Source organism: Moschus berezovskii, chromosome 21 (genome assembly GCF_049115385.1).
Source record: "Moschus berezovskii isolate FMDL1 chromosome 21, NW_MosBer_1.0, whole genome shotgun sequence".
NCBI classification, from domain to species: domain Eukaryota; kingdom Metazoa; phylum Chordata; class Mammalia; order Artiodactyla; family Moschidae; genus Moschus; species Moschus berezovskii.
In genome coordinates this window covers 25,681,330-25,694,125 of record NC_142480.1, presented here as the reverse complement: position 1 = coordinate 25,694,125, position 12,796 = coordinate 25,681,330, and the positions used below count along the sequence as shown (strand labels likewise).

General features: G+C 42.6%; 1 protein-coding gene across 1 annotated transcript in view; it reads right to left on the bottom strand.

Annotated features, from left to right (window-relative positions):
- Positions 1 to 7,538: 7,538 nt before the first annotated feature.
- Positions 7,539 to 12,796, bottom strand: part of EGLN3 (egl-9 family hypoxia inducible factor 3) — a 31,731-nt gene continuing 26,473 nt past the window's right edge. Inside the window, exons 3-5 of the mRNA XM_055418229.2 lie at positions 12,400 to 12,536; positions 10,142 to 10,215; positions 7,539 to 9,220 (exon numbers count right to left, since the gene is read on the bottom strand). Of these exons, the coding sequence (XP_055274204.1) occupies positions 9,189 to 9,220; positions 10,142 to 10,215; positions 12,400 to 12,536 (243 nt within the window). The 3' untranslated portion in view covers positions 7,539 to 9,188. The remainder of the gene's footprint in view (positions 9,221 to 10,141; positions 10,216 to 12,399; positions 12,537 to 12,796) is intronic.

Genomic DNA, 12,796 nt, shown 5'->3' with positions numbered 1-12,796 from the left:
ACAAAATCCCTGCCTCCAGACCAAAACTGACAGATCAAAAGCACGGGTGGTCCTGAAAATTCTTGACAGTTATGTGGCTGAGGCCCCACTCATCAGAAGGGAGGTCTGCCCCATCAGACGCCAGCAGGCATGGGCTGGTTACCAGCTTAAGTCAGGGGAGTTGTGGCAGTTGGAGGAAGGCCATGGAGAATGGCTTCAAGCCCTTCCCTAAATGAAATGATGCCTTAAAAGCTCACTATAAATTATCAGGGTGGCATAGTTTTCAAATTGCTCCCATCCAGACTTGGCTCTGCAAGCCTCACTCCCTGCTCGATGGGGCCCGAGAAGAGTGGGGTGTGGCCCTTCAGAAGGACAAGGGAATCGCCCCTGGTCTGGCACGTAAACCAAGTCCGTAGGTGGAGCTAAAGTAGTCTCTTCAAATTTGGGTTGCTCTGCATTGACTTGAGTTAGCATGAGTCAGGATGTAGCCAGCGGAGAAGGAAGAAAATCTCTCTCTGAAGCTCTTGGGGGAGATTTTGTAGGTTCCTGTAAATAAAGAAATATGGTGCTGGTGGCTACCTCCTGACTCGTGCTAACTCACATTCTCTCCCTGCTGGCTCAGACGGTAGAGTCTGCTTGTAATGCAGGAGACTGGAATTCAAGCCCTGGGCCAGGAAGATTCCCCCGGAGAAGGGAATGGCAATCCACTCCAGTATTCTTGCCTGGAGAATTCCGTGGACAGAGGAGCCTGGCAAGCTACAGTCCATGGGGTCACAAAGAGTCAAATTCAACACAGCGACTCACACACACAGTGTGGTAGCTGTGGTAAAAAGCACAGGCACACAGCCTCCAGTAGAGGAAGAGAACCGCTCCTTCAGCATTCAGGCTCTCTGTGATGTCCAAACATTTTTCCACACCTTCAGGCAACTCGCATAAAAATAAGTACCCTCTGCCTATTTGAAAATTGATATCTGGTTTTCATCTTAAGCTTAAATCATTGCAAAGAATAAAACTTCCAGCAAATATTGACATTCTAAGTTAAAACTGTTCCATTACTCTCTTCAATGTAAAAATAAAACTAGACTGAAATAGCATGACTGGAAGGTGAGAAGGGGGAACACTAGGAGTGGAGATCCTCTTTAGGGAGCCAGGAATTAAATGACGCATCATTATCCATGCAGATTGGTGGGAGCAGACCACTCTAGGCAGAAGGAACAAGTGCAAAGGCCCTGAGGCAGAGGCAGACTTGACTTGTTTGACAAACAGAAAAGTCCTGCTGTAATGAGAGCTAGGCTACAAGGGGGAGATGGGGCTGTACCATGGAGAACTCTGGATGCTTTAAGGTTGATCTCTTTGTTTTACCCCTCCACACTCTCTAGGTTATGCCCCTCTTTTGAGCCACAGAAGCCTGACCAGATCTGTAGCCTTCTATCAGTGGGCAGTTGACTGGTGACTTATAGATGTGCGTAGCCCAGGGTGCGTTTCAGCAACTCTGATGAGGGAAAAGCCAGAGGTGGGGTGTTAACTACCCAGCTCCCTTCTTGCAAGGCCCCATGGGCTGGCTGGGTTCCTTCAGTGAAGGTCCTAGCTCCTGTCAGAAGCCACTCTCTTCTGGTTACTGTTTCCTCCCCTTTCCTGCCTATAAGTCTTGGAGTCTGGAGTGGAACCACCTGCTTTGGAAGGTTGGGTACTGCATTCTCTTAAGGTTTCCCTACTTGCTCCCCACCTTAGTGAAAAGTCTTTTTATTTAACTCTCCTACAATTATCCTAATTTGTAAGTGTCATCCATTTCCTCCTGGGACCCTGGTTGGTACTCCATGATTAAGTGGTTGTACTTTATTCGTTGTTTCTTAAATCCTCTGATAACAGTCTTCTATCCTGTGAAGCTTCATCACAGACCTTTTTTTTTTTTTAGCTTTGTTTCTAAGTGCCTATTACAGGGTTATAAGAAAGGCAATGCACGGCAGAGCCAAGAGATGCTTGAGAGACAACCGGTCCATGGAGAACAAACTGCAGTTGGAGGCCATGAAGTTCAAGTCTGGGACAGCATTCCCATGCACAACCCTCTCTGGGGAACACAAACTCCATTGCCCTCCCCAGGTTCAAAACTTCCACTTCCCCCTAGTGTTAGTTGGAAAACTTTTAGCCATAACCATATTTAGTCATATCTGGGGAGGGGTCGGGTCAAAAGTCAAAAAGAAGAAAAAGAATGTATATATGCTTACGTAGCTAAGGTCACAGTTGCCACTAACATACTTGTCTGGGAAAGCCTGGGCCAGAGGGCTCAGGACAGAAAAACAAACCAAGCCAAATAAAACCTTTCTCTTTGGTTGGGTGGATCCTGGCTGCTTTCATTCATCTCAATCCAAGAATCATCCTGTCAAGTCATGACTTTGTCACACTGTGGGAGTCTTAAGTGGCTACAAGGCCACCGCTGATTGGCGACTCAGTCCACGTTAATCACTGCAAGTCACAGCTGTCTAGTTTTCTAAAGCGTGTTTCCTTCCTCAAGATCATATTAATTTACTGACAGAAGGAAATCTACAGACAGCCCAGAAGGAGGTAAGAGTGAGAACAGGACCTGGTGCAGAGGGAAGTCTCCCTGCTATTAGAAAATGAGCCAGGTGCCCAGCACCCCAAGTGGCAGCTCTAGGATGGGATGGGAGAAACCCTGGGGCCCTACACGGTATCCTGATGTTCTGCTGTCCCCTTCTGAGAAAGCCAGAAAAGGCTGAGAAGTGCAGGGGGCCCATGAAAATAATAAGAAGAAAGGATGTAGAAGTTGGTTAAAAATAAAACTTATCAGATGAGAATTAGGTCCTGAGAATGTTATCTCTTCCCCCAGGAGGATGGAGAAAAAAACTGCATGTTAAGGAGAACACAGGCCACAGGATGAATAAGCATAAAAATAGGAGGAAATGACCCAGCAAACGTGCCAGTCCTGCAGGAGGAGGACTTTCCAGGAGGTGCTGACCTTTCAGGACAGGCGGTCACCCCCCAGGGATAAAGAAGAAACTGGCCAAGGGGCTGATTCTGGTGGAGAGAGACTTTTTTCCCTCTGTACTTTTTAAAAACTGGTTGCTTCCTTTCCCCATCCATGCCCCCGCCCCACAGGCATTTGTTACCTTTTCGGAAAAATATCGGTGTTTGGAAAACACTCTAGGGCAATTTCTACTTTTCAGCATTTTTATGGCAGGTAACCCTGTCCTAGAGGAACTAAAAAGCCTCTTGATGAAAGTGAAAGAGGAGAGTGAAAAGGTTGGCTTGAAGCTCAACATTCAGAAAACAAAGATCATGGCATCTGGTCCCATCACTTCATGGGAAATAGATGGAAAAACAGTGGAAACAGTGTCAGACTTTATTTTTTTGGGCTCCAAAATCACTGCAGATGCTGATTGCAGCCATGAAATTAAAAGACGCTTACTCCTTGGAAGGAAAGTTATGACCAACCTTGATAGTATATTAAAAAGCAGAGACATTACTTTGCCAACAAAGGTCCGTCTAGTCAAGGCTATGGTTTTTCCCGTGGTCATGTATGGATGTGAGAGTTGGACTGTGAAGAAAGCTGATTGCCGAAGAATTGATGCTTTTGAACTGTGGTGTTGGAGAAGACTCTTGAGAGTCCCTTGTACTGCAAGGATATCCAATCAGTCCATTCTAAAGGAGATCAATCCTGGGTGTTCACTGGAAGGACTGATGCTAAAGCTGAAACTGCAATACTTTGGCCATCTCATGCGACGAGTTGACTCACTAGAAAAGACTCTGATGCTGGGAAAGGTTGGGGGCAGGAGGAGAAGGGGACGACCGAGAAAGAGATGGCTGGATGGCATCACTGACTCAATGGACATGAGTTTGAGTGAACTCCGGGAGTTGGTGATGGACAGGGAGGCCTGGCGTGCTGTGATTCATGGGGTCGCGGAGAGTCGGACACGACTGAGCGACTGAACTGAACCCTGTCCTCAAGTGAATTTTTCAAAATGCAGGTAGTAAATGCTTCAACTGGGTGAGGATGAAGGAAGCTGGCAGCAAGCAGCCAGGCCTTGGCTGCTAGGAACACCCCCCCCATGCCATCCCCAACCCTTCATCCCCCACCCCACTCCCCATCTTCAACAGCTTTTCCGAGATTGCCATGAAATTGGGCTGCTCCACAGCTCTTTTCAAAACCAGCCTACCACATACCCACTGAAGTCCCATTACAAATGATTCATGAAGTCCCGAATCTTCTAACTCTACGTCCGCCAGGCATTCACCATAAGGGATGTGCCATTTTCCCTCAAGAAATAGGCACAAAACAAAGACTACCTGTGAAATTAATGTTTAATAACCTAGTGCAAATAATGAATTTCGTTCCACAGCTGCTCTTAAAATCTCTGTGCAAAACTGTGACAATAAAAGCACAATAGCCATTCCCTATCTGAGATGTTCCTCTAACTTTAAAAAAAGAATCACAAAATGGTCTTTATAAAATTTCTGAAAAATCTCAGCACTCAGGAGCACAAGCAGCAACTACTTCAAGGAAAGCTTTTCTAAGTACAATACTGAGTTTACCAAAGGTCAAACAAACAGCATTCAAGAAAGAAATCTGGTGCTTTTTTCAACTCATAGTCTTTCAGGGTATTTAAATAGGCAACAGAGCTGTGTTTTAAAGAAATGAAAATGACATCCTTCTACAAGCACCTCAAAAAGATTAGATAAGAGACAATCCAAGAGCTTCGGAGAATTAAAAATGTTTCTGAATTTCCACTCAATGTCACTTAGAGGGGATTTGAGAACTCCCTACGATGACCGAGCCTAGCCTAGCTTCCTCTCTTGATTTCCATGCATCAGATAGAGAACTGTCAGTGATGGAACCATGCTGACATCTCAGTCTTAAGCCTAAACTGGAAAGTTAGGTGTAACAGAAAAAGAAAAAAGGTTTCCTTTCCTCCCCTCAGAGAGCATCAACCTAGGGACATGAGGACAGCAGCTTGGACACTGTCCAAATGTCCCCAGGCACTGCATGCACTGTGACCTGCTGGGAGGCTTCCAAATTGTACCCGCGAAGTCCCAGTCTGTTTTCTCTTCCAGATGGTCCACACTGCTTAACTCTGCCCTGTGGTATGCCCCACACAGCTCATACCCAGGGTTAGCCCGAGAGACCAATGTTGCCCATATTCCCAACTTCCTCCATGATCCTGGGAGGCATGCAGCGATGATCCCATTGCAAAGACAAGGGAGAATTCATCTATGCCGTTGATGTTTTCTGCTCACGTGGTTTCTTCTGGATAACTGACATTCCTTTAGGATGCTGGGCACAAGAACCTTGTTGATAACCTGAGCCTCATGCGAAGCTATCAAGCAGCAAATATTTAAAGCTTCCTCTCTCCCTACTCCACTCATTCCCTGTCTGGCATGTCCTCTGCAGGAAGGAGACACCAAAGACAGCAAATCCTGAGGAGCTGGAAGCTTTGAGTGCAGTGCTCCTTCACCCCGTATCATGTTGTATCATGTGTTAGTCGCTCAGTTGTGTCCTACTCTTTGCAACCACTGGACTGCAGCCCCTGACAAACCACCCAACTGCTCTGAGACTGTTTACTCATCTGAAAAGAGGAAGAGTTGACAGAGGCTGCAGAGAATAAGCGTATGAGTGCACGGAGCACAGTCCTGGAACAGAGCTATGGGCATATGTAGAGTCATCTTACCAGCTGCACTACATCATGACTTGGACCTCTTTGATGTTGGCCTTGCAAATGTAAGAAAGACAAGCCATAGTAGGCCCAGGATCTCAAAGGACCTAACCTATCAACACAGAGATAGCAATATATTAAAAATCACTTTTGGACAGGAACAGACTGATCTGAAAGCAGATTGGGTCTTAAATATACACTAGCATATATCCACTCCAGTACTCTTGCCTGGAAAATCCCATGGGCGGAGGAGCCTGGTAGGTTGCAGTCTATGGGGTCGCGAAGAGTCAGACACGACTGAGCGACTATACTTTCACGCATTGGAGAAGGAAATGGCAACCCACTCCAGTGTTCTTGCCTGGAGAATCCCAGGGAAGGGGGAGCCTGGTGGGCTGCTATCTATGGGGTCGCACAGAGTCAGACACGACTGAAGCGACTTAGCAGCAGCAGCATATATCATTCAAGAATTCAACTATAACCAGCTTCATCTTGAAAAGAGCTATTTCCACTGTTCTGACAATAGTTTCCAACCACCTCACTGCTGTTGCCGCTGCTGCTGCTAAGTCGCTTCAGTCGTTTCCGACTCCATGTGACCCCATAGATGGCAGCCCTCTGGGCTCCCCCGACCCTGGGATTCTCCAGGCAAGAACACTGGAGTGGGCTGCCACTTCCTTTTCCACCTCACTAACCAGTACTCTTTTCATGCCATTCAAAAGATTCAAGACTGAAGCTAAGTCAATTTTATATTATTTTTATTTAAAATAACTTTACCAGAACATTCCTTGGTCTTGTCCTCATAGTTGATCAAATATAAAAGTACCTGTCATGTCCCAACCCCTATTTTATACAAACTGCTGACTCAGCATGGCACTTCCCATCACTGCTTCCTAAATCACAGGAAATTTCAAGACCGTGGGACCGAAAGAAATTAGGATGACCCAGCCTCTAAAAATCCTGAGTTATGTAAAGAAGAAAAACAAAATCATATCTGAGTAGATAATTCACAATTCAGACAGCCCAGCAACTAATGGGTATTAACTACTTTACTGAAAATCTATTTAATGCACTTAGGTAAGACCTTTTATTTCTATGAAATTGGATCTTTGGTTCAAAATTTAATCTCCTGCCAAGGACTCTGCACTATGTAGGTGACGTAACATGTCATTGCCAGGAATATAAAGAAATTGATCCGATTATTTGCTAAATAATGTTTCTTCATCAGGGCTAAGTCCTCCTTTAAGTGAGCTGTCAAAGAGGGAAGCAAAAAGCAGTCACTACTAGTTGTATTTTCCAGGACTCCAATTCAGCCAAGAAAAAAATCAGTGCACTAAAAACTGATTCGATATATAGATTATTAAGTTATAGGACCTTTGTCTGGAAGGAATAAGCAAGGCCTACAAGGTCTGATCTTTTCGCAAGTAAAAATATTAACTAAAATGAAAGATATAAGACATAGTATTGGAATGATATGATATTCCTTCAGAATATCATCATTATCATTCTCATGACATTAATAATCATGGAAGAAAACTTACCTACCATTATAGGGAACATAAAATTCCTAATAAACAACTTTGTTTCTTTCTCTCTTGCTGAAGTTTTTCAACTGTTCTGAAGGAGGAATGTAGTCTGTCCTGTCTAAAGCTATTCTTATGTTACTCCCATGGTCCCTGGACACAGAAGGGCAGAATCCTCCTCCATCTTCAGATTCACTGTGGTCAATGACCTCTTCAAACAGGTAAACAGATAAGAAAGGACACTATGAACCAAAGCTTTCTACAACCTTTAGCCTAAATTTACATGTCAATAACAAGAGAAAGGTGTGTGTGCACAAAAATGCTGGTGAGCCCTTCCTGCCCAAGATGGAGGAAATGAATCAAACCATTAAAACGCTAAGGAAGGAGAATGAGTTTATTCAACAAGTATTTACTGAGCCCTTACTATATGCCAAGCACTATTTTATGTGCTAGGAATACATTCCATTGATTAAAAAATACAAAATCCCTGTCTTCATTGTGCTTACACTCTAGAGGAAGGATACCAGACAATGACATAATAAATAATTTACATAGTAAGTTAGAAGGTAATGAGCACTACAGGGGGGAAAACAATTAGAGCAATTGTGAGAATGAAGACAAGTCTTATTTGGAAAATTTCCCAAACCGGACACACACAAAAATATGCTTCTTTCTTGGAAAGTCTATGTGCCTGTCAGTGAAAAAAGAAAATATTTCTGGCCCCTTAATGTTCATGGGATTTTCAAGCAAGAAATTACAGGGGTTTTAAAAATATGAAAGTGGATTTGAAAACTAAGCAGAGTAACTTTCATAAAAGAGGAACTCCATAAAGAATTTGTGAGGTATTGGAATCTGTGTTTACTGCTGGAGAATTTCCCACAATTCTAGCAAATTCCATGATTCTGGCCACACTGCCAACCACAGTAGATCTGGAGGGTCAAGTGTCGAAGAGGCTACCAGGGTCAGAAAATGTGGAAGAACTCAAGTAGCTTTCCAGGATTTTTTGTTTTATTTTCCATTACCTTTTTTAGAATACAGCCTAGTTTTTGTGATTTTCTTGTTTCATTAGAGAAGAGTGAGCTCACTAAAAAGGAAAACTGAAAAACAGGAATGCCTACATTTCCAACTCCATCTCCAATCTCAAATTGTTTAAAATTCACACGTTTATTGTATATCAGCAGGCCCAGGTTTTTTGACACCGTTATCAGAGGTTGTTGGCTCTGAACTACCAGGAAGATTTTTTCCCCCCTTTGATTTAAATTCAAATTTCATTTCAACAAAGCAATCAAAATCATTAATGAATTAGGTTCTCTATGTAAGAAGTGAAAATAGAAAATAAACAGTGTCATCTTTGATGAGAAAGATGTATTTCAGCAAGATGGGGCAGAGGCAGCAAGTCCAGGTTACAGGACCAGGAAAAGGGAGTGTCCACCCACAGGATACTTAGAAATTGATTACTATAACAGCAGCCTGTTCTAGAGGTAATAATGTCAATAGGTTGTGATAAGTCTCCAGAAACCCCAATAGCCCAGGATTAGGAACATCTGGAAATTGTTCAGATGACACACATTTGTTTCCTGTGTTAAGGCTTCAGTGATGCTTCTCCATGGCACCTGTCACCGTTTTATTTCTTTGCAAACCTCCTTTCAAATTAGAAAGTATACATAAAGTGCAAGTAACATTCAGTCCCTCGCCCGTGCTTTCAGGTTCTTGCTTTGATAGCCAGGATTGCCAAATCTAACAATTAAACCGCTGGCCAACTAGGTTGTCTGCAGGTATTTCTGGAGTTAGCAAATGAGTTCATCTGGCAAAGAGAGTGTCTGAAGGTAGGTGCAGTCTTGGCAGGAAAACACAAAGTACCATACACGAGACAGGGATCTGAATGATGCAAGCAGTGGGGGGAGAGGGGAGGGGGGTCCTTGTCACCAAGTCACTGAAGAAGAGGCCTTCTTTGGATCTCAACTCTTAAAGCAAATTCAGAAACTGTTACTAATAGTGAATGAGGCCAGCGGATTTCAGAGCAGGGTCAGTCCTCAGTAAGGGCAGGTTCAGTTTTCCCTGGGTTGGGAACAGAAAAGAAAACAAAGAGGTTAAGGAGCCAGATCTGATGAACTTCATGTCACAAAATTCACCCCTAAAACCTCTAGCAAACGCTTCCCATCTCATAGAACAAAGCTGAACGAAGGACCTCCTGATGAGGCTTAGAACAATGTATTTTCTTTGGTATTTGCTAGGGATACTGTTCAAATAGGTCATGATGTTACATGACCTATTACATGATGTTACATGCAATAGGTCACGTAACATTACATGATGTTACATACATGTTTACTGTAGGATTTCTTAGGTTAATTTTTCTCGATTAATATGCCCATAAACACAGTGACTCTTCAAGAAAGAGATACTGTATGTAACAATTCCCACATTTGGGAACCAGGAATTTACCTTCTCACAAACTATTCATAACATGTCGTTCAATAAAATGTATTTTGGGAAACTCATTATAATACTGGTTGGAGGGGACAGGAAAGACATTAAGTCATATTCAGTTTATATTACATGAGCCTGGTTTTTATACTGAGAGTCACATTCCCATACCAACATAATAAATGAACCACGGTGGTTGGGTTCCATTGCATTTCCTTTGTAATGTGCCAAAACCATGGGCAAAATTTAATGTTATATTTGATGGGTGAATATTAATGATCGAAAGTTAACCATATCCCATCTATTACAAACTCCCACAGTCAATGGGCATTCACAAGGGACGTTCTTTGTATTTTTTTTTGTTTTTTCCAGCAGAGCTAAGGCCAGGGTTTCAGAACTAAGTCTGTCATGATGTCAGTTATATATGTGTGTGTGTGTGTTTATAGATAGATAGCTGAGACTGAACAGAGTACATTAGCTTATACATAAAAAACTTAAATAAAAGTCATGACTGGCTTGAGCGAAAGTCACAGAAAATTATCAAACACATACTAGTTAAATTCCTGAATTTCTTTTTGGCTTCTGCCCTTTCTTCAGCATCAAAGTACCAAACAGTCATGGCGTATCTGTGAAAGATTAGCAGATATTAGAAAAGAGGTTTAAAAATATGACCCCCAAAAAAATACTATAAATTTCACATAACAGACATTTGTAAAGCCAACATTTAAAATTTTTCCTATTATCAGAAGTCCATCCCAATTTTAATTTAAAATAAACGTCTCTGGTTTCAAGTCTATTTAAATGTAATAAAACATGTAAGGAATTCCAAGTATGCACCACCCATTATCCTGGGCGGTGGGAATTCAAACCGTCCCGTGAATACAGCAGCCTCTTTCTCAAGGAGCTCAGGCTCTAGCAGGGAGGGGAAAGGCAATTGAACAAATAATATAACAGGTCCAGATGAACTACACAAGAAAGGGCTAGAAGCTAATCATTCAGCATTCAGCGAGTCATTCAGCTTGAGCCTGAGGGGCCTAAGCTGGAGGGGACAGCACAGAGACGAGGAGTGAAGCTCTGAAGAATAACTTATCGAACAACAGGGCAGTTAAAATTCTTGACTTTTTTCTTTAGTTTTGGACATTGAGGCAAAGAAGCAATGGGATATTGGTACTGTCAAACTTTCTGTTATGTCCCATTTATGGGATAGACTATACAGGAGTAATTTTATGCATGAGTTTCCAAAAAGTTTTGTTTCCTTATTAGTAGAAGTTGCTGGAATTTCTATAGGATTTGAATTTTTCCAAAGGCTTTCCATCAACACGTGGTGCTAAGGTTTCCCCTGTGACCCTAGTCATAGAGGAACTGGGGAAGAATGAGGAAATTCTGCACAAGTGACAAGGACCAATTACTGTACCCCATTAATAAGCCACAAACAGGCTTTGGTGGGAGAAGTAGCTATCTGCTTACCTAGGGCACATCTCAATTTGACATTTCATAGGCAACTCTGTGTGGGGCTCAGATCTGTCACTTCCGGAGGGGGACACATAAACCTTAAGCACTTAACACCTGTGATTTTAATTTAATTAGTCTTGTTAAGGTTTAGTCATTATCTTTTCTACCCAACCTCACTCCTCCCTGCCCCCAACTGTTATTCCCAATTTAAGCTGCACCCCACAGCGCTCCAATACCACATGGTTTACGGCTTTGGCCATAAAACAGAGCAAATGAGACAGAATCTGAAATTAAGATTATATCAAGATGCCTGGGCATCCCAGGTGGCACAGCGGTAAAGAATCTGCCTGCCAGTACAGGAGATGTAAGAGGTGCAGGTTCAATCCCTGGGTCAGGAGGATCTCCTGGAGAAGGAAATGGCAACCTACTCTAGTACTCTTGCCTGGAAAATTCCATGGACAGAGGATCCTGGAGGGTTACAGTCCATGAGGTGGCATAGCTGGACATAGTTGGACATGAATGACTAAGCACGCACACACAAGAATGTCTGTATTAATAGTAAACAATACTCAATTGTTCAGTTACTCTGAAAAATCCTCCCATGCATGATCTAAAGAAAAGAGTCTGAAAAATCCAATTGTTGGGACATGTTGGGTACAGCAAACCCAATCCAATTTTAAGCTAAGAAAAGGGGGAAAAGGAAAAGAAGTTGGAACAAATTCCTCTTTCCTTTTTCTTAAATTAATTTATTTTTTAATCGAAGGATAATTGCTTTACAGAATTTTGTTGTTTTCTATCAAACCTCAACCTGAATCAGCCATAGGGATAAATATATCCCCTCCCTTTTGAACCTCCTTTTTTTGAAACCTTTTTAAAAATTTTATTAGAGTATAGCTGATTTACAATGTTACGTTACAAATTCCTCTTTCTATTCTCAAGGTTTTTTCTCTGCTTGCAACAGGCAGCTTGTAAACTCATCCAGAGTTAACCAGATAGGATTTCTGACATGTGGCAGCCAACATTCTCTAGGCATAGTTCAACATTAGGCTTTTTTTTTTTTAAAAGAGAGGGTGGTGAGCAAGAAAGGAGAGAAGAGAAAAAAACGCTCTGGGAAATTTGGAATCTGAGACTCTCACTTAATGGAAAACGACTTGTTAATAGTTGAAACCAACGTTAGATTTTATATGGTAAAGAAGCCACAGTTTCTCCTTTAATTTTTATTGACTTCAAACAGGTTTGCTCTCTGCTTAGGGGGATGGTTGGTCCCTTGTCCATAAACAACACACATTTGAGAATTCTCTGGGAACTGGGGTTTGTCCAAGAAGCTTCTCAAGAGCAGTTGTGGCCCTGGCTGTTACCTGGTTGCATAGGAGGGCTGGACTTCATGTGGGTTCCTGCGGTCTGACCAGAAGAACAACAGTCTGTCAAATATGGGCTCCACATCCGCTATGAATGATTTCCCTTCTGGAAATATCCGCAGGACCCCACCATGTCGCTGAGGGCCACAAAGAAGGTAGATTACTTCCTAGCCTCACACACAGTTCATTAACAATGATACTTCAGTCTCATCTAGAAACAAAGCTATCTTCCAACTGCCATTCCAAGCATCTTCCCAAATTTTAACTTCAGTGCCATCCTTTGTATTAAATGGTATTTTAAACTTGACTAGACATACCGAACGAAGTCATACTGAACAAAGTCTTCTCACCCCACCAATCTCAAAGCCCATGGATACAAAGTGGAGTTCTTCTAGGT